This window comes from Capsella rubella, unplaced genomic scaffold, assembly GCF_000375325.1.
Source record: "Capsella rubella cultivar Monte Gargano unplaced genomic scaffold, Caprub1_0 scaffold_3, whole genome shotgun sequence".
NCBI lineage: Eukaryota > Viridiplantae > Streptophyta > Magnoliopsida > Brassicales > Brassicaceae > Capsella > Capsella rubella.
The window spans coordinates 11,983,747-12,004,741 of record NW_006238921.1 but is presented as its reverse complement, the minus strand read 5'-3'; the positions used below and the strand labels follow the sequence as shown (position 1 = coordinate 12,004,741).

At 33.8% G+C, this 20,995-nt stretch overlaps 2 protein-coding genes, 1 long non-coding RNA gene and 1 pseudogene across 3 annotated transcripts; 1 reads left to right on the top strand and 3 right to left on the bottom strand.

Moving 5' to 3' along the window:
* Positions 1–1,981: 1,981 nt before the first annotated feature.
* Positions 1,982–6,486, bottom strand: LOC17892867 (vacuolar-sorting receptor 3). The gene is made up of 12 exons (XM_006297033.2): positions 5,997–6,486; positions 4,682–5,374; positions 4,500–4,588; positions 4,330–4,399; positions 4,173–4,256; positions 3,770–3,846; positions 3,626–3,707; positions 3,177–3,259; positions 3,021–3,087; positions 2,804–2,932; positions 2,593–2,702; positions 1,982–2,413 (listed from the first exon to the last, which is right to left on the bottom strand). The coding sequence occupies exons 1-12, from the start codon at positions 6,289–6,291 to the stop codon at positions 2,315–2,317; spliced, it is 1,878 nt and encodes a 625-aa protein (XP_006297095.2). The 5' UTR covers positions 6,292–6,486; the 3' UTR covers positions 1,982–2,314.
* A 3,987-nt stretch (positions 6,487–10,473) lies between these two features.
* Positions 10,474–14,544, top strand: LOC17892862 (vacuolar-sorting receptor 4). The gene is made up of 12 exons (XM_006300154.2): positions 10,474–11,035; positions 11,299–11,991; positions 12,082–12,170; positions 12,266–12,335; positions 12,406–12,489; positions 12,701–12,777; positions 12,840–12,921; positions 13,254–13,336; positions 13,423–13,489; positions 13,593–13,721; positions 13,845–13,954; positions 14,143–14,544. Exons 1-12 carry the CDS (start codon positions 10,729–10,731, stop codon positions 14,239–14,241), a joined length of 1,890 nt encoding a protein of 629 aa, XP_006300216.1. The 5' UTR covers positions 10,474–10,728; the 3' UTR covers positions 14,242–14,544.
* Positions 14,545–15,300: 756 nt separating this feature from the next.
* On the bottom strand, positions 15,301–20,758 carry LOC17892389 (annotated as a pseudogene).
* Positions 16,567–17,809, bottom strand: LOC111831592. The gene is made up of 3 exons (XR_002834685.1): positions 17,567–17,809; positions 16,959–17,096; positions 16,567–16,870 (listed from the first exon to the last, which is right to left on the bottom strand). It is a non-coding gene; the product is annotated as an uncharacterized LOC111831592 (long non-coding RNA).
* Positions 20,759–20,995: the final 237 nt, after the last annotated feature.

The window sequence follows — 20,995 nt, the reverse complement described above, 5'->3', positions numbered from 1 at the left end:
AGTTAGATATGTATGTTGCATTGATTTGCATCCACATTCTAATTTCAACGTTTTAATGCAAACTTATTCGACCACCAATATGTGAGAGAGCTGTGGTAGTGTTAAGAGTTTTAGTGTCGGTCTTTAGAGATTAGAGAAATGGTTCTATTATAGTCAATGTGAGTTGTTGTTGTTGTTTTACCAGATGAGTCAAGGTATCATCATCAGTCATCAGTCATCAGTCATCAGAATGAGACTATGAGAGTTAAACCCCAATATCTGCAAGGGCGGTCGAGGTGGGCGTAGCGTCTAACAAGAAAATCGGAATTAAACGAAAATTAATCGGGGACTAATTTTAGAGTTATTTTTTATTAAATAGATAAAAATAATGAATATATGATATTAATTATATGGATAATTCGGCATTTGGAAATGAAAAAACACAATATAACATGTAAAGCTATAATATTAATTTCCAAATTGAAGTAAATAAACATATTTTTTAAAGCTAGATTTATAATTTTCATTAAAATTTTAAACATAAATTATTGTAAAACATCACAAATTCTCAATATAAATGTTTAATAACCGACAAAAAAGAAAATTTTGAACATTACACGGGAGCGGATAGAGTGGACCTAGCGATTACACGGGATGTTTAAAACATGGGTGAAACTAATAATGTATGTTATTTTGAGGGAATTAAGAAACGATGACGTTTTAGTGGTTTGGTTAAAGCTAAATGTACTTAACGTTGATTTGCATCCAGGTTCTTAAAGCTTAGAGATGGTGTGAAGAGTGGAGAAGTGGTTCAATAGTCAATTTGAGGAGATTCCTACCACTTACTAGACAAGTCAAGTCAAACGTGTCAAACGTGTCAAACTATTGGTTTTGTTCTTTTTGAATACAAATTTGTAATTTGATGTATCTTTAGAGGGTGTAACTTATAGAATCTATTCTTAAACATCTACAATGTACAGTACAATACAAAAGACAAGTAAAACAAATGGAAAACTAAACGTCAACAACAAAAGGAAATAAGTTAAAACTTGAAAATTTAGTTGATGATGATCCCAGTTGAGATGTCGCAATATAGGGAATTATGGTTCATTAGAGATTTGAAAGCCCTCATCTTTTTTTTACGGAGATTATTATACTTTACTTGTGTTTAGTAGTAGTATTATAGAGAGCATTGTGTTCACAATTGTCCTACTTGAAGCAAAAGCGAGGATTGTTGTTCAAGACTATCGCTGTATAATTTATATGAACACATTAATAAATTTTAATAAATTGACCGGTGGTCGAATCCGGTTAGCCCAATAACCCGGTAAACCGGAAGGTAGTCCGATTCGTAATTCGGTTTGGGTTTAAAAGTATTGATTAAACTAATTCAAATCAATATAATCATCAGTTTAAAAATATATATATATATATATATATATACAAATATTAAGGCTTTCTAATGAATGAAATGATAAATTGTTTTCGAGAGCAACTCTTATATTTAAGGAGAACTTTTTGATAAATACCGATTTTGGTGTACCCATTTTCAAAACTACTGCTTTCTTCTACCCATATTTAGAAGTATCACTTTGAACAAATATAATGTTATAAGGTTTATAAATTACTTCATGACAGTAACTACTACTCAAATACTCGATCCATATATTTATAAGGTTTTATAAAAATTTTAAAAGGTTTTAAAAGGATATATGGTATTTATAAATATATATATATATATATATATATATATATATATATTTACACACATGGTAAAGTATTTGTTAAATATCTTTTTTTTTTTTAAGTTTACACACAAGAAAATCTAAAGTGATACATAGCTCCCACACTACAAGAAGGGCAAAATGCTTTTCAGCAAAAGAATTGTACGAAAAATTCAGCTTTACCAAATTCTATTGTATTGAACAAACATCTTCATTCTTTTGTTATTAATTGATTGTAAAATCACAATTATAGCAAATGAATCTTCACACCTTATTAATTGATTGTAAGATCACAATCACATTCAAACCAACAACAACAATTTTGTATCTCTATTGGACAACGTAAAATGTGAAATTGGACAACATGAACTTTAAAAACTATTCACTCTCTCTTGTCTCTAGTTCTAAGAAGCTACATCAGAGTTATTCCTATTAAAAAAGTCCCATGGACACAAGTGAACGAAGTCACTAGAACCTCATTTGTATGCAAAATACACTGTTTGGTAAAAAAGTTACAAAGATACAGAGGCGAAAAACCACCGGCGTTAAGGGCCACATCAATCAAAAGAGCGTGTCACCTTGGGTCCTTACCCGGGAATAAATAGATTCTCTCAGGCGCGTTCATCATTCACGTGGTTTGGGATCTCGGGTTGGCTGTCAAGTGGCATGTACTGTGCCATTATGGCTCTGATCTCTGAGTCCATGTATTGCTGTAAAATCAGGGACATAGAAAGGTTAGAACAGTTTCCCCAAGCAATTGATATGGCAATCGTGTTAAGGTCCAACGGCGAAATATGAGGTTACAGTAGAACAGCAAAAACAGATTTATCTTTGCTTTTAACACAAACAGCAGATAAAAGAGCGTAAACGATGAAGTAAATAAGCTTACCCGTAACCTATATTTGTAAACGAGATACGCCCCACCAGCTGCAAGTCCTAATGATAACATTATAAGCCAGACGGCCGCCCACGCTGATTTCACTTGTGCACCTGTCTTGCCTAAATTTCGACAAATCAAACCGTTACCAATTGGAAAACAGATGGGAGAAACGCTATTTTATGCTTAATCAATCTTTAGACTTAAGTTCAAGAAAACTCACTGATGCAAGTGTCATGATCTCTGATGTAGAGAAGGCCTCCGCTACAAGAGCACTCATAGCTTCCCCAGGTGTTCTTGCAACTACATTCCGGGCACTGACAAGCTTTCTTCTCTTTGCACTCATTAATGTCTGGTGAAGGAAGCACGGAAATCCTTAACTAGATGATTAGCAGTAGCACAAAGAAGTAAAGTTACCCAAGTTTAACAGAGGGTCTAACCTTCACACTTCTTAATACCATCTCCTTTGAATCCTGGAGGACACTGGCACTTAACAATGTCCTTGTCCTGAAGGCATTACAAGTTGAAACATAAGTCTCTTATTACACGGTGAAAATATGCTTAAAGGTGAAGCAAAGTGAAGAATAAACACTAACAACACAAGCAGAGAACGCATGGCCATCTCTCTCTTCATGCCAACAACCTCCATTGTTGATTGTGCATCTCCCGGGCCCGCTTGCTGCAATGCAAACACCAATTAGGTATGAAATGGACAAAAAAAAAAACATTACACAAGCACCAAAAAAGGCATAAAACACCACATCGCCCATCTCTGATAGCTGATGGGATAAATGGAATAAAAAAGTTTAAAGTTTTACCAGGAATATTGAGCTATTTAAAATTCTAAGAGATTATACTACAAAAATTTCTTTACAATTCACTATAACTAAGAGATATACAGAGCTGCTAAAAGAAGATCACTAAATGTCTCTGTGCAAGTAACTAGACTATTATGTTGCATTGTTGCCATATTCAGAATGCTACTAAATTATACAAGTCTGATAAAATTATAAGAACTAGTCAAAATATGACATTGAACACTCACGTTCACAGTGGCTGTAACCATCCCCTTTGAATCGCACACCATCAACTGTAGGACACTCACATACCCTTCCGCGAAATGTATCCTGCATATTAAACAGATTAATAAAGATATCTCAGAAATTATTCAAAGCAATTTCACATCTACCTTGCAAGCAGTTATGTTGGCTGATTTATCTTGCCAACAACCGCCATTGTTATCTAAGCACTCGTTTGACTCCACCTCTGCAATTGTAACAGAAGATGCAAGTTTCAGTTTTCACAATAAGTGTTAGAAGGTGTGATCATTATTATAGTTCACAATACATTCCAAACATTTATTTGATGTCGAGCATGGGTCATCAAAACTCAACTTTATAATATTAACAGACAAATTCTAGTCAAAAAGTAGAGGTGTGTATTTAAGCATTGGGATGGATAATTAGTATATGTAAAAATGATAGCTACTCCCAAGGATAGTTAGGATCAGGTGGTTCGGGTATGGTTCCGGTTCAGGTGAGTATGAGTACAATCAGAAATGGCTACGAATAGCCAAGACCAACAATAAGTACCTGTGCTGAGACATATAGCTGGTTCAGTAGTCTCCTCAAAACCAGAGCATAAAGCCTTGAGTACTGCACTCCTTTCCAACTTGCCTGCAAGGGAACAATTATATAATAAGCTAAACTACATGAATTGATGTCTTAAGTTATACACTGCAAGACAAACCTCGGTACTGTCTGTTGTTGACAACCAAGGTAGGCAATATGGTAACATCACCCCTTGAACCCTTGCCAACCTACATAATAAAATATGTAAATCTTAAACGGGTTCCTAAAAAACATAAAATTGCCATGCCCGCAGAATATTCAGACGTAAGAGAGGCATAAATAATTTACTTGAGCATCTTGTTCTTCCTTTAGAACCGGATTGTCCATGTCAGCATCAGGATCTCCCATACACTTGTCAAGTTTTTTACTATCAATTCCTGTACAGACATAGAAAATAATTGAACTGAACCATCATAATTTTCCCGACTTGCACGCAGTATTCTCTCGTAACAAAAGGAAAAAGGGTTTACCAAGGGATTTGATAACAGAATCAGCACAATCTTTGTTATATTTCTTCTCCTTCATGGGACATCTGATCTGGAAATCAGTGACATAATCCCACCAGACCCAGGGTTTCCCCGTTTCATTCGCCACCTTGTAAACACAAAGCTGTCTCAAATTTTCAACAACAACGTCTTTTCCATCGTATCCTGAGCTGAAGTCCTGTTCTGGATCAGGAGCGCAGTATCTTCCTTTGTTGATACACTGAGACTTGCACTGACGGCTCAAAGTGAAAGCATGAGGGCAGTACCAGGTGATGTAGTGAGGTCTAAACTGTGTGAAACCGCCTTTCTCGAGAATTTGAGCCGCACCCTTGAAATCTTTTACAAATTCCATCAACATGTCGCACTTTACCCCACATTCATCATTGCTGTTGGTCCACAATTCATACTCAACACGGTCATCAGGGTGCGGAACAGCTTCTCTCCAGTCAAGATTCAAGTTGACCATATCCCCTCCACTAATCGCTTTCTTAAGCTTTTCACCAAAACCTTTGGTAACAAGAGCAGAAGGTATGGTGATATTCTCAATGTATTTTGCAGACGAAACATCCTCTTCAGGTGTATCCATGGTAATCAAAGGTTCATCAACATTATCTGCCACAAGAACAGCAGAAGCACCCGCTTTCTGTGCATTCCAGACTTTCAAAGCAAAAAAACAATCTACAACAACAAAATGTAACCTCCCACCATTAGGCTAAGTAAGCTACATATAATTCATTGATTATGCAGAACAGTAAAGTAAGAAAAAACCATCACACCCTAAAGACTAAAATCTCTTATCTAATCTCGAGTATACTAAATCCAAGCTAACAACATTATATAGAATGGCCTAAATCTAACATCAGTTATAAGATCTTCAATGACACAACCAGAAGTTAAATATAGATAAGTGACTCCATTAATAGCAAAACAAACAAAATCCTAATAAAACACCAAACGTATACCAAAAAAGGAAACATACACCATTTTCAGCTAAGTAAGTGCATATACGATTATGCAGAACAGTAAAGGTGATACAAGTTCTACACAACGAACCAATTAAGAAGAACCTGAAAACTAAAATCTCTACTGAAGAGAACACTTAACCTCAGGGATTCAACTGAAACTTTAATTACACAGAAGACAACCAAATCTCTCAAATTGAATTGTAAAATCCTCAAACGTAAATTTCAAATTAATCAATCGGAAACTGCAATGTTATAGTAAGAGATTCCGCAAGAACCCTAAGAGGAGACATTCAAATTCCAAATGTGAAATTGAGTAACGAGATTAAAGTTCCTACCTCCACGATCAACCAAGAGAAAAATAGGCAAAGCACCAGGCTGAGACTTAAACGAAATCGAGAAATCGCTAAACTCTTTACACGATTTCTGATTCTCTTTAGGGTAAACCACCGTACCAGCCATACTTCCACCGTACTGAGGAATCCCGAAGTTACCAATCGCACTATCGTGAGTTCCTTTTATACTCTCCGGCGAAGTCACAGATAAACTATTCTTCTCCACCACGAATCGTGCTTCACTCAAGAGGGAGAGAAGCAGGTATGGGAGAAAACACAGGAGCTGCTTCTTCATCATCTTTGAGATCTCCGACTCCAAAAACACAAATTCAAAGGAGTATAAGAACACGATTGATGATGATGATGATGATGATGATGATGATGATGATGATGATGTGAGTTTTGAAATTCTCGACTTGACGACGAGTGTTTTCCCGAGAAACAGAGAGAAAATAATAAGAATCGGGTTTGGGTGGTTTGGTTCAACGGTTCGGGTGCGCGATTGGGAAAAGACTGACTATACGACATGTTAAGTCAAACACAGACGACCAAACAAATCTTTATTTTTATACCGGGAAAAAAACTTAAAAATACCTCGTTAGTTTTTAATTTGGATGTCTTAGAAAATTTGTTAAGAGCATTTTAGAAGGATAAATGAGAAGATGTTTTTTTAAAGATTTTTAGTTATATTAATAATGCAAGAGGTTAAGTTAAGAACCAAAATTATAGAGTTGATTATTGGTTGAACTTTTAGAATTTTAAAAATTAAATAATATCATAATGTAAAACATATTAAAAAATTTTAAAACTAAATAAATAACTTTTAAATTGAAAAATTTTAAAAATAAACATAAAATTGATTTGAAAATAAAAAGAAACAGAAAATACAATTCAAAACTATTAATAACAAAAAAAAAATGAAGATAAAAATGAGAAACATAAAAAGATACAAACATATTAATTAAAATGAGAAACATAAAAAGATACAAACATATTAATTAAAGCAGACAGACATATTAATCAAAGCACCAAAACAATGAAGATAACATGAGAAACATAAAAAGAAAAATGTTTTCTTTTACAAAAAAAATAATACCCTAAAAAAAAAAAATAATGCCCTCTCACCACTCCACACGTGGCATAAGAGCCTTCTCTAAAAAAAATCTTAACAAAAACCAGGATGGACCATAGCATTTCATTGTTTCAATTTTTTAGGTTTTGGTTAATGGCCTAAGGTCCGTGGATATATTGCGATAGAAAATGCTCTAATACCTTATCAATAACGATGGTCTAATAATCATATGTTTCTTCTGAAGGCAGAAGTGTTGCTATGAGTCAATGACGGAGAAACGTAGGTATTCTTTTTCTTTTTACCTTTTTAAAATCAAATATATTTTTTTGGACATTTTAATTAGTATTATACTCTTTATTATTTTTATGTTTCAGCTCATCTAAAATAAATTACGCCGAAAGTATAATTAATTTTTCAGATTTAAATGAGTGTAATGCATTCACGGAGTGCATGTGAGAGATTAAAGATCTTTAGTTTGTTTTTGTTAAAAGAATTAAAATGAAAATCTTATTAATGTGAACTCTTCTTTTTCTTTTTTTCTTTGCCTCTTTCCATGTGACAAAACAGTTACTATAAATAATACAATATGTTATTTCTAAAGTTTAATCATTCTTTGTTTTCTCAAAGAATAATACAAATTAGAAAAAAAAAGTCGTAGTGTGTTTAAAACATGTGTTAAAACCCCAACGAAAAAAGACAATACACTGAAATGCAAAAGTGTGTGTGTTCTGGTGAAATTTTGGAGTTTAGGAAAAGACTGAATTTACATGGAGATATTTATCCTAGAAAATTCAAATTTCTTAATAATACATATAGGAAAAGTTCTTAAACAAGATATTTAGATGGTTTGAGTTTTACATTTGTTAATACTTACATTTGTTATTTGAGAGAGATATAGATTATCAAAAGTTAAAAATTAAAAGATTACTTTTACAAAAAAAAAAAAAAGGCTCAACTCTTTGAGAAAAAAAATAGAGTTCCTCTAAACATAACAATCTCAATTTTAGAGGTGAAAATAAATGGGTTGGATCAAATTTTATTCTAAAATAGAGTTTATAAGCAAAAATAGAGGTGTGAAATGCATTCTTACATACAGTATATCTTAAACATGCATATACAAGACTTATAGATATGTGAGGTTAGCATTTTGGGTTTATCTACAATGCTTATAGAGATGTAAAAATCCCAATAAGATAAAAAATTAACATTTACAAACTAAATTAAAGAGAAAGAAAAAAAACAGGACTCTACACGATTCATGATAGATGAATTATGAAATAGTTCCAAATTTTTTTTTGTCTATGAGGGTTTAAAAAAAAATATAATAAAATGCATATATTATAAACAAGGTGTTTTAGTTGATTAAATTTAACGTTCAATCAAAAAAGGAATTGTGAAAGAGTTGTATAAAAAAAACGTCAATAATTGTAAATTGAATATCAATGAATTTTTCGATCAAAACTATTGAAATTTTATAATTTTTAAAATATGGTAAATCTATATTAACATTTTTGAAGTACCTTTTGTGTTCTACCTTTTTATTTTGTGATATTTTCATAATTAACTCCTTGCCATTTGATTAAATAGAAAAAGTTTAAGATAAATTTTATAATTAAATCATAATAAAATTGCAAAATTAGAAATCAATATTTACTACATTTCATAAATTTCCTAAAATCTCTCCCTAATAAATCAAATATTTCTCCAACATTTTTATATGATCTTATTTGTTTTTAAATTTATATTATTACATAAACATATGTATAATAAAATATTTTTTTTGTTGCATATGTTGCAATTTGAATTTTTAGAAACGGATGTATATTACTCAAACGATACAAAAACGGATGTTCATATGATGGAACGGGTTATAATTTACATAATTATGATTATAGATATTTTTACGGGTGGTCTACTATAGTATAACTCACAAAATATTTTAATATGAAATTATACTATGTAAACGAATATTATGTCAATATCATTTCATTATTTTAAATATTATACTTATTTAATTAATTTAATCAAATTACGATTATATAAAGAATAAATTATCATATAATGTTCTACGGGTTAAATCATAGAACTAACAATCAAAATATAGTTGTACACTCTTATATACCAAAGAAAATTAATAAAAAATACATTTTAGGAATATCGTCCCGCGGTGTAACGCGGGTTAAAATCTAGTAAAGATAACAAAAGGAAAAAAAATATGGTAAATAAATTTTAAAAAATAATTTTTACATTTTAAGTGTAAGTTTTTGTGATCAATATGTTTTTATGTATTAAAAAGAATCACGTGTTTCAAAACGTGAAATCATGAAAGAAAAGAAAACTGTATACCATTTCTTTTTTTTTTTTGTTTTTTTTGTGCACTAAAAATCTGTATACCATTTCAAGCCAATAAATATACTAAATGTTTGGTGTAGATCTAGAAATTTATTTAGCTGGGTCCTGATTTTTATTTGTTTTTGAATGAGTAAGAGTAAAACTATTAAATGAGTTTACAATAAATACTCATATATAAAAGAAAAAAAATAGACAGTGAACTGACCTGGACCACCTGGTGCGTGGTGGTGACTCATCCCATACGTTAAGAATTGCTCCTGGTTAGCTCCTTCGAGGAGTAATAGCTCCTTCGAGGAGTAAGGGCATTTTTAATGGCAAGCTCTTAGGCTTAAAAAGAATATTTCAAAGAAATTTAAGCGTAAAAGCTTGTCCTTAATGATGGTATAATTAAACCCATATTATAAAATAATATAGTGTTATATTTATGGCGTTTTTTTTTAAAAAATTTAGAAACTGTTTTTTAACAGATTTACTGCAAAAAAAATAAAAATTCAAGTTATCGTTATTCTTTTAATTTTACTCTTCAATTACAAAAATAAATTAGATTATTAATACGAGCTCAGAGATAATATACAATATAGTGTTATACGTATTTGTATTAAAAAAATTATTATCACATACATTATAGTCTTAAAACTTTTATAAATGAACTTAAACTCTTTGTAGTGAAAAATTATATTTATAAAAATTTAGTAGTAAAGAAAAAACGGTTATATTACATATTATTTTTGATATCCAAATTTTTAGAAATAAAGATAAAGTCGAAAAACTATTCAAAAATACTTTTTGGGTAGAAATTTGGTATATAAAATATATATATACATCAATATAATTATTTAAAAAAATGTAGTTATATTTGAGTTTTAAATCAAAAGTATATAATATACACAACTACTTTATTTACTTGGCGTGACCAATTTTTATTTTGTATAGATTTGGTGTGACATATTTGTATTTATAAATTGTTTTATTTTGTATTTACATTGTCTCGATAAGAATTTATTAAAAAAAATTAGTTTCGTCGTCGATATGTGTCTTTGAGTTTTTGACTCTGCGTCTTCGTCTTTAGTCTTCCACTCCCATCTAAGACGTTGAACAAACAAAAAAATCTCTATTTTCTCGGGAAAACACTCGAGAAAACTCTATTTTCTCCCAACTCTTTCACACACGAATCCACAATCATCTAGCACAGACAAAGACGACGACGACGATTTCAAATTCAATCATCTCGTTTTGAATGATCTGCTCTCTAATCTTTGATTGAATCCTTTGAGTTTGAGTTCGAGTTGATTTGAGGCGGAGATCTCGAAGATGAAGCAGCAGCTTCTGTGTTTTCTCCCATGGCTGCTTCTCTCCCTTTTGATGATAACCTCCTTTAGCGAGGCTCGATTCGTGGTGGAGAAGAATAGTTTATCTGTGACTTCGCCGGAGAGTATAAAAGGAACTCATGATAGTGCGATTGGAAACTTCGGGATTCCTCAGTACGGTGGAAGTATGGCGGGGACGGTGGTTTACCCTAAAGAGAATCAGAAATCGTGTAAAGAGTTTAGCGATTTCTCGATTTCGTTTAAGTCTCAGCCTGGTGCTTTGCCTACGTTTCTCTTAGTTGATCGTGGAGGTACTTTAATTTCACTACTGGTATCGATTTTGAGTTGATTCCCTCAATTTGTGTTGTTTTTGATTGATTTAGCACAATTGATGTTAGATTTAGTAGTCTTTATGTAATTTTGGATTTAGATTGAAGCTTGGGATAAGTTTTCTCATCAGTAAGTTAAGAGATTTTAGATGCTAGGTTGTGATAGTCTGGTTCGTTGAGTGTGTAGAACTTATCTACGACTTAGTTAGCTTAATGGTGGACAGTAATGTTTTGTTGTTGTGTAGATTGTTTTTTCGCGTTGAAGGTGTGGAATGCACAGAAAGCTGGTGCTTCTGCTGTTCTTGTGGCAGATAATGTTGATGAGCCTTTGATTACTATGGATACACCTGAAGAGGATGTTTCGTCTGCAAAATACATTGAGAATATCACTATACCATCTGCTCTTGTTACTAAAGGTTTTGGTGAGAAGCTGAAGAAAGCGATTAGTGGAGGGGATATGGTCAACTTGAATCTTGACTGGAGAGAGGCTGTTCCTCACCCTGATGACCGTGTTGAGTATGAATTGTGGACCAACAGCAACGATGAATGTGGGGTTAAGTGTGATATGTTGATGGAATTTGTAAAAGATTTCAAAGGTGCGGCTCAAATTCTCGAGAAAGGTGGTTTCACTCAATTTAGACCTCATTACATCACCTGGTATTGCCCTCACGCTTTCACGTTGAGCCGGCAGTGCAAGTCTCAGTGTATCAACAAGGGACGATACTGCGCTCCTGATCCTGAGCAGGATTTTAGCTCAGGATACGATGGCAAAGACGTGGTCGTTGAAAACTTGAGACAGCTTTGTGTTTTCAAGGTGGCAAATGAAACCAGGAAACCCTGGGTCTGGTGGGATTACGTCACTGATTTCCAGATCAGATGTCCGATGAAGGAAAAGAAATACAACAAAGATTGTGCTGAGTCTGTTATCAAATCTCTTGGTGAGTGTTTCTTCTTACAGGTCTCGAAAGTTAAAGAAAAGCAATTTTCTTGGGAGACTGAGGTCATATTTTCGACGTTTATCTCTACAGGTATCGATAGCAAAAAAATTGACAAGTGTATGGGAGACCCTGATGCTGACATGGACAATCCAGTTCTAAAGGAAGAACAAGACGCTCAAGTAAATTACCGCTATTACACCTGAATTTTCCTCTGGGCATCTAATAATCATGTTCTTTAAGTAACCATTTGGGGTTGACATTTTATATTATGTAGGTTGGCAAGGGTTCAAGGGGTGATGTTACCATATTGCCCACCTTAGTTGTCAACAACAGACAGTACCGAGGTTTGTCCTGCAGTGTTCAACTTAGACTTGATCATGTAGTTTAGGCTGTTATTTAATTGTTTTCTTGCAGGCAAGTTAGAGAAGAGTGCAGTACTCAAGGCTCTATGCTCCGGTTTTGAGGAGTCAACTGAACCAGCTATATGTCTCAGCACAGGTATGTTTTACATACCCTTACCTAGAATATCCAACTCGATACTCGAAGCGCCTAGAATAAGATTTCCCTTCTTATAAGTTTAATTCTGATTTACATGCCCAGTGATCGATCATCGTATAAATGGCTGGAATGTAAAGTGTACACCAGTGGTCAAAGTTAAAAACGCTTATTGTAAATTTTTAAATTTGCAACCTTCTATTGCATTTGACAGATATGGAGACAAACGAGTGCTTAGATAACAATGGTGGTTGCTGGGAAGATAAATCATCCAACATAACTGCTTGCAAGGTACATTGTGATAATTCCTGGGAAGAATTTCTGTTATATGTATTAATCTGCTTTATTTTCAGGATACTTTTCGCGGAAAAGTATGCGTGTGCCCTATAGTTGATGGTGTGCGATTCAAAGGGGATGGTTACAGCCACTGTGAGCGTGAGTGCTCGGGTCATCTTTTATAAAACTTTTATAATTAAGTTGACTGATGACTTATGTTATACAGTAGCAATCGAGAATGACACAACATTAGTCAGATATGTTACAGAGTGTTACATTCTGTGGTCTTACAGTATGGAAAGATATCAATGAACTGTAAATTGGATGTTGGGTTACAAATATAATCTTGGCTGCATGATCTGTGAACTCTAGCAAAAGAATTGCTACAAGAGGCTAAATTGAGCTGACTTCTACAATAGGATATTGCATTTGTTGTTCATGTGCTTCTGTTTGATCACATTTCATACTTATTTGGTGTTTTTTTATTGCAGCAAGCGGGCCAGGGAGATGCACAATTAACAATGGAGGTTGTTGGCATGAAGAGAAAGATGGACATGCCTTCTCTGCTTGTGTGGTTTGTGTTTCATCTGTACTTTGACTCACTTTGCACAATCTCACCGTATAGTAAACTACTTATGTCTCTACATGTAATACCTTCAGGACAAGGACAGTGTTAAATGCGAGTGTCCTCCAGGATTTAAAGGAGACGGTACTAAGAAATGTGAAGGTTAGACATGTGCTAAAACTCGGGTTACCGTACTTGAACCCGTATTTCTTTGTGTTGATTTATATAAACATCGTCTTAAGGATTTCTGTACTTCCTTCACTAGACATTGATGAGTGCAAGGAGAAGAAAGCATGTCAGTGCCCAGAATGTAGCTGTAAGAACACATGGGGAAGCTACGAATGCTCTTGTAGTGGGGACCTTCTCTACATGAGAGACCATGACACTTGCATCAGTGAGTTTTCATGAACTTGGATTTCTACACTTCTATTGATATGCTCGTGCATAAATTAACCTCTGTATTCAGAAAAGTTGCCTCTCTTTCTAACTTACATTGGTTCTTTTGGTTGAAATTTAGGCAAGACTGGTGCACAAGTAAGATCAGCGTGGGCAGCCGTTTGGCTTATTATGTTATCATTGGGACTAGCAGCTGCTGGGGCGTACCTTGTTTACAAATATAGATTGAGGGTAAGCTTTTAATTAATCTTCTCCTCTCTTATCTGCTTTCTTCTGGTGGTAAAAGCAAAAGAACAGTTTCTTCTGTTTTATTGGTCTGAGATCTCGGTTAAAACGTAGTTCTTCTCTAACATTACATCATTGCCGTATCTATTGCTTGGGGACATTGTTTTGAACTTGTTATGTTCCTGGTTTCACAGCAATACATGGACTCAGAGATCAGAGCCATAATGGCACAGTACATGCCACTGGACAGCCAACCCGAGGTCCCAAACCACGTGAATGATGAACATGCCTGAGAGAGCTTTAATGGTCGATCTATTTAATTTCCGGAAAGGACTTAAGGTGACGCGTTCTTTTAATTGATGTGGCCCTTGATGTCGGTCTTTTTCTCGCCTCTGTATCTTTGTAACTCTTTACCAAATAGTGTATTTGCAAAAGAAAGATTTTAAAGTTACTGTCTATTTTTTTTCACTTGTTCATGGGACTTTTGTAATAGGGAAACTCTGATGTAGCGTCAGAGAAATGGGCAAACTAGACTAGCTACTCAACAACAGAACCAAACATCAATATTTTAAAGTTAATCTTTTGACTTTGGACAAGTTCTGTTCTTTGGCTATAAGTTTTTCTTTTATTTACTATGAATCATTCTAGTACCATTAAAAGCGGTAAGCAATAGTGGTACCGCAATCTTTGTATTGTCTCGCTAAGTCGGTTACACAAAATCCGTTCTTAAGGAGTTTACTATTGCAGGTTTAGGCTTTGGTCGTTATAGCATCATGCTCTCGAGTTTTCAAGCCACATTTTTTTATGCTAAACGTACTTAGACTCGAGGTTCGGAACAACCTCAATTTTGCCTTTCTTTGTGGAGAGCCAGAAGAAACCCGAGTTCTAACACTTAAAAACAGTTTAAGCCAACTTACGCGGAATGAAGTTCATGCTAGATTCGTCAAACACTTTGCTTGTCTTACCTCTCACGGTTCCAACTTTCAATTGGCCTGATATTGTATTTGTATGTTTTGGTGTTCCAAGGGAAAATTTAGCAAATGATGACCTACATCTACAAAGGGTGTCAACAAACAGGCTTAAGTTAGATTCATAACCGAATTAAGGCTCCACGCTACAACGAAACAAGTTTGGAAATTTTCTAAAATAGTCTTCCCAAACAACAATACTACTTGCATATCAAAGTAAGGACAAACGAGAATTAAATAGAGTCCTCTAACATTCATCTAGTTTGCTATAAAAGTAAAATAAGTAAAATTTCTAGTTAAAGAAAAAAAATGATTACGAATAAACACCATAAGCCAAATCAAATTTAGCTTTCTCTGTAACCAAACAAGAAAATAAAACTAAGCTTATCTTCGGTCTCGAGCAGGAACCGGTACCAAACTTGGAATGAAAGTACAGTGCAACGGCCAAGATACATTATCAATACGAGTTTCACTTATCAACCAATTATCCCCGAAAACATAGATGTAGGTGTGACCATAGGTGTCGCAAGAGCATACCACGAGCCTTTTATCTTCGATAAAGTAACTTGGCTGAGTGTAATATATGGTCTCTACTGCTAAATTCGGGACGCTAGGACATGAAAAATTCATGAAATTCACCCAAACCACATCATTACCATTCTCAATATTGTTCTCGGTCACCCAAATGTCAATCTTCTTTGTGACAATGCATTGCTTTAGCATCGAAAACTGATCTTCCCTAAAGACCTTAAGGACAAGAGCATCCCCATCATGGTTTCTCCCACAAGGTATATTACAAAAAAATTCTAATAGTCTGCTAAAAAAATCGAGTTTACTAATGTTGTAGCCCAAGGGATCGGTCTCGTTAGTATAACAAACATAATACAAAGTTCCATTCAAGGATACAGCAGTTTCAACACTAACATAGCCGTCATCAGTTTTTGACTTGGGACGGTCTATCCAAACATTAGAGCAAAAGTCATAGACTTTCCAAAATCTATCAGGGTTAAAGGAATAAGCAACCATCTTGTATTTCTTATTGTGGTATACTTTGCCGTCGAAACACATACGAGAATGTTTTAAACTCGGCTCGAACCATTTACTTTGTCCTAACCAAGGGTTACAAACAACGGCTCCGTTCTCCTTGGTACATAAGAAATTAACAACTCATTGCAATCAACCATCACTACAAGAAAACAAGCATTTTGTGACCCCCAAAAGCGTCCTAAAAGGGTCGCAAAACAGCTATTTGCGACTATTGCGAGACTATCCATGTTGGTCGCTAAAAAACGGTCGCTAAATTTAATGGTCGCAATAACGTCGAATATTTGCGACTCTGTGGAGACTGGTATATATGGTCCTATATAAGCGACGGTTTAAAGACGGATATTAATAGTCATATATTTAAGACGAAATTGTGACCCCTATTAATAAGCAACTACTTTGTGACAAACTTAATATATATATAATAGGGACTGATATGGGACTAGTTGCTGAGTCGTAGATTTGAGATGGTTTTCAGACTTGTAAGTAGTCGCAAATTAGCAACCCCGTAGTGACGCTTTAGGAGTTTTTGAAAATTAATTAGACGCTAATCTACTACCATATATACCCTGTCTCAAATTTTTCTTTTGTTGTGATTCCAAAAGCTAAAAAGAAATGTTGAAATTATATAAATTTGATGAACCAAAATGTTGCTAATCAAACCCCTAATGTTGTTAATCAAAGCCTTACACAGTATGAAACATTCTAAAGATCTAACATGTTCATAAGAGAAGGCAAAAAGTTCTTAGGGTGATGGAGAAGGTGCTGAAGTAGCAAGTATGGTTCCTCGTGGTTGTGCGGTGGCTAGGAGATTTCCTAGTTTTGCGATTTGTACATGGCGGAGAGCTCCTCCCCTTTCTCATATTATATTTCCAGATGCCCTTAGTAGAATTGAATAATCCACAAAACCCTAAAAAGATGAAACAAACAATCAGCAAAAAAATTTACATGGAGAAGAAAGCACACATATATACGTCAACCTAGTTTCTAATCATCACCTAAGGAGGTTTAGGTAGACATCGGGGTGGATTTGAAGTTCAAACTCTTCCTAAGCATCTTAAGCTCAGCTTCTTGGCATGTATAGTTGTCCTTTCCTCTTCTTTCACATGAATCTTTTTATTATGCTTTGAATAGAACTGCACAAGAAGATAAAAACAAATGCTTTTCAATGACAATACCACTGTTTTTGTCCCGTAATTTCTGTGGTAGCTTTCTCTTATATATAACCACCATGTGTCTATCTAACGCTTTTAATAGACAAGCTAAATTTCCTGAAATTGCAGTGTAATCGACTAAATGATCTGATCTAATCAGTTTGGTAGTTGCTTCAAGCTGTAAAATTAAAAAAAAGAAAAGAAAACAGTAGGTTTCAGAAACAAAAACAAACATTGGGTATTTACTTACACCTCAATTCCAAACGTTTCATTAACAAAATCACCACAGACCAATTGAACAACTAGTGAATCAATCTAACCTAAATTGATCAACAAGTGCTCACAAATCTGGATCCAAACAAAATTTCATTGGAAGCATAAGAAAAGATTTCAGAAGCAACAAAGAAAATCCCACATAGTTTCGATAAATGAACCAAAGATGAGATACAAACCTCTTAGATATATGAATCAAATTCAGAATCGCACATATGGAGGCGAGAGAGAAGGAGCAAGAGACGACTCGGAGGGAGAAGTATTAAGCAACTAAACCAGTCAACTTTCTGGGCTACGACGGTTCGAAGTGAGTGTGATGTCGTGAAGTCGGAATCGGAGGAGGTGGAGAAGAATGGAATGTGCGACAAAAAAATTTCAATGAGGTGAGAAAAAGAACAAAGGAGACGGAGAAGAAGAACGAAAGAGGAGAAGTCTTCACCAAACAGAAAAAAAGGAAAAGATCTCTACCGTTGGATTTATTCTATCTATGGTGGAGAATTAACCAAAGTCCAATATGGACTAGCCAATGAGAAACCTTCTCTAGTTTGGCTTTTGGTAAATTGTGGTTTTATACTTTTTGATTAATATTTTTAAGTCTATAAGTATAAAGTAAGTTTTAGAATTTCTCATATAGGGTTTGAATTTGTTTCAGAAATTTTGAATAAGAATTTTATTTTTGAATATATATATATATATATATATATATATATTGGTTTAAAGAATAAATAAATATTTTATTAGAGAGAGATTTTAGTAAATATTTTTGATCCAATAAATATTTTCCCAATTTTGCGATTTCTTCTGATTTAATTATAAAATTTACTTTAAAATTTTGTTATTTATTCAAATGGCGAGGGTTTGATTATGTAAATATTACAGAATAAAATGTTATAACCCAAAATAGATTTTAGTATAAAATGTACTTCAAAAATGTTAAGATAGATGAGGTACCAAAAGAGTAAGTACATAATTATTTGGGGGGTAATATTTAGCGGTTAAACACTTAGTCAAAATCTGTAAAAATTATCGAAATTTAAAAGCAGTCTCACATTAGTCGCAAAATATGTAGCAAAAAAGTAGCAAATATGTAGCAACTTAGTCGCAAATATTTTACAGACGAATTTGTGACTGTTTAGCCACTCTCGAGTTTAGTTAAATCGAAATTAGAGTAATGAGATTTCTTAAAAAGATTAGTTATAAGTTTATACATTGATTTTATCAACATTAGCTCTAAAAACTAATTAAGACCCTGCATTGTAGGTGTTTTTCTAACCAAGCTTTCATTAGTAACAAATCTAATAAAGGGTTAACATGTTGTTTTAGGGTAATGATGAGGGTTTTAGCTAAATCCTTAAAACTAGTGATATAAACTTAATTTTTGCAAGGAATAGTAATATATGTACTCTATGCTGCCTATTTGAATGTTTATGAGTGATACATTACAACAATATTGATCTAAATCATGTATAATTCAAGTTTTGTATTGTGACTAATGAATGTCTGTCACAAAACAGTCACAATGTGCGACTCTTTTGTAATGTTTTTGCGACGCCTATCTTGTGCCTTTTTGAGACTATTTTGGGACTTATTTCCGACGCACTAATGAAAGTTTTCTCATTTGCAGCGACTGTGACTGCAAAAGCACAAAACCACAGTGATGGCAGCTAAAGACAGAACATAACGACAGTGACGTATTGATGGAGGTATTGCAGGAGAAAGAAACGAATGTGTGTTTACGTAAAACATATCGTCGTTGGAGTTTTGAGCAAGAGTTAGAGTGACTCTTTTAATGACAACGGCGACAGATTTTAAGATGATCAGCGACTATTTTTAATATTTAGAACAACGGCACAGTTTATTTTGTATTTGCAGATCATGATCGCTGCGACCACGTAACGAACAGATCCGTAGTAGCAAACTTGAAGCAAAGTAGTCGCAAAAGAGTTACATACTGTTTTGTGACGAATTAGCCACTCTCGTATTTAGTTAATTCGAAATTAGAGTAATGAGATATGTTAAAATGGTTAGTTATTCGTTTATACATTGATTTCATGGACATTAGCTCTAAAAACTAAGTAAGAGTGGCATAGTGAGTGTTTTTCTAACCAAGCTTTCATTAGTAACAAATATGATGAAAGGGTTACATGATGGTTTAGGGTAATGATGAGGTTTTAGCAAAATCCTTTAAAAAAATGATATAAACTTAATTTTTGCAAGTAGTAGTAATATATGTACTCTATGCTACCTATTTGATTATTTATGAGTGATATATTAGAACAGAATTTATCCAAATCGTGTATAATTCAAGTTTTGTTTTGTGACTAGTAAAGCTTTGTCACAACAGAGTCACATTTTGCGACTCTGTTGTCATTTATATGCGACGACTATCTTGTTTTGTTTGCACTCTGTTACAGACCACTTTCCGACGATGTTAGGACACATTTGTGACTTGTTTTGCGACTATTTTGTCTCTTCGTATTATTGAAACAGAATATTACATACGTACGACTTGAACCGCTTACATATTTGTAGTATTTATCATATGGAACCAAATTGCCAATGTTATGCATATAAGAAGATAAACAGAATTAGATATTGGTAAATTAAAAAAAATCTTAGAAATTATATTTTACAAAGCAATCCTTAAAAATTATTTTACATAGAAATTACTCATCTTCACCGACTAATTTGTGACTATACCAAATAGCGTCGCAATAGTTAGCTGTACCGAACTTTCACATTTCAACGTTTGTAACGACATTTTACTACCTCTTTCCCACTAACCTGTGACAACTAGACGAAGTTACAACGCCGTCGCTTTTTTGTGAATTATTTGCGACTACTTCTGCCGACTATTAAAAGCGTCACAAATTAGTCTCTCATAGCGACCCTTTCCTGACTACTTTTGCTTAGTCGCATAATAGTTGCCTAACAGAAGCAAATATGAGACGTTTTTGAGACTTTAAATGTTCGTCGTTACTTTCTGACGGTTTTCCATCTCGATGTGATATAGTTGCTTATTTGCCCTAAAATGGTCACTATAGCGTCGCTCTTTTTTGCGACCGAAAAAAGAGTCACAACAAGTAGTCCCAAAACGCAGGTTTTCTTGTAGTGCATGTCTTCAGGTTCCAAAGATTCTAAACCGGGTGTGCCTAAGGGTAATTCACGTACCACTATCACAGGATCGATGCTTACCGAATAAACCTTGTGTTCGGTTGCTAGGATGAACCTAAACGTCATCTTGTGGTTGTTCAGGAACTTCTTGTCGTCAAAGAGAGTGTTCCATTGCTTAGATACGGCTCTAAAGCGAACAAGAACTTTAGGTGGGACGCGAGAGAGTATCTCCATGGAAGATTCTCCAGATGTTACATAATTTCACCTTAATTAGGGTTTTCGCTTTTTCTATCTTATCTTATTATATAAACCTTGATTTTAAAATAACCTACACTGATAATAACCTAAAATAATAATATCTATTTTGGTATTCTTAATTTCTAATATATTTTTGTATACTGATATTATGCAATCATCTTTTTGTTTTGCGTTTTCCTTTTTAAGAAAGGAAAATGATACACATATTTGAAGTTATTAAAGTGAAAATATTTAAA

What these genes read in the sequence shown, in the direction of transcription:
- LOC17892867 (XM_006297033.2), bottom strand. Translation starts at nt 6,291, where the DNA reads ATGATGAAGAAGCAGCTCCTGTGTTTTCTCCCATACCTGCTTCTCTCC. An exon ending in CAACAACAGACAGTACCGAG is followed by an intron (nt 4,257 to 4,329) that starts GTTTGTCTTGCA and finishes GTTCCCTTGCAG; the next exon opens with GCAAGTTGGAAAGGAGTGCA. An exon ending in TGGTTACAGCCACTGTGAAC is followed by an intron (nt 3,260 to 3,625) that starts GTGAGTGTTCAA and finishes TTTGCATTGCAG; the next exon opens with CAAGCGGGCCCGGGAGATGC.
- LOC17892862 (XM_006300154.2), top strand. Translation starts at nt 10,729, where the DNA reads ATGAAGCAGCAGCTTCTGTGTTTTCTCCCATGGCTGCTTCTCTCCCTT. An exon ending in GTCTGTTATCAAATCTCTTG is followed by an intron (nt 11,992 to 12,081) that starts GTGAGTGTTTCT and finishes TTATCTCTACAG; the next exon opens with GTATCGATAGCAAAAAAATT. An exon ending in AGGAAGAACAAGACGCTCAA is followed by an intron (nt 12,171 to 12,265) that starts GTAAATTACCGC and finishes TATATTATGTAG; the next exon opens with GTTGGCAAGGGTTCAAGGGG.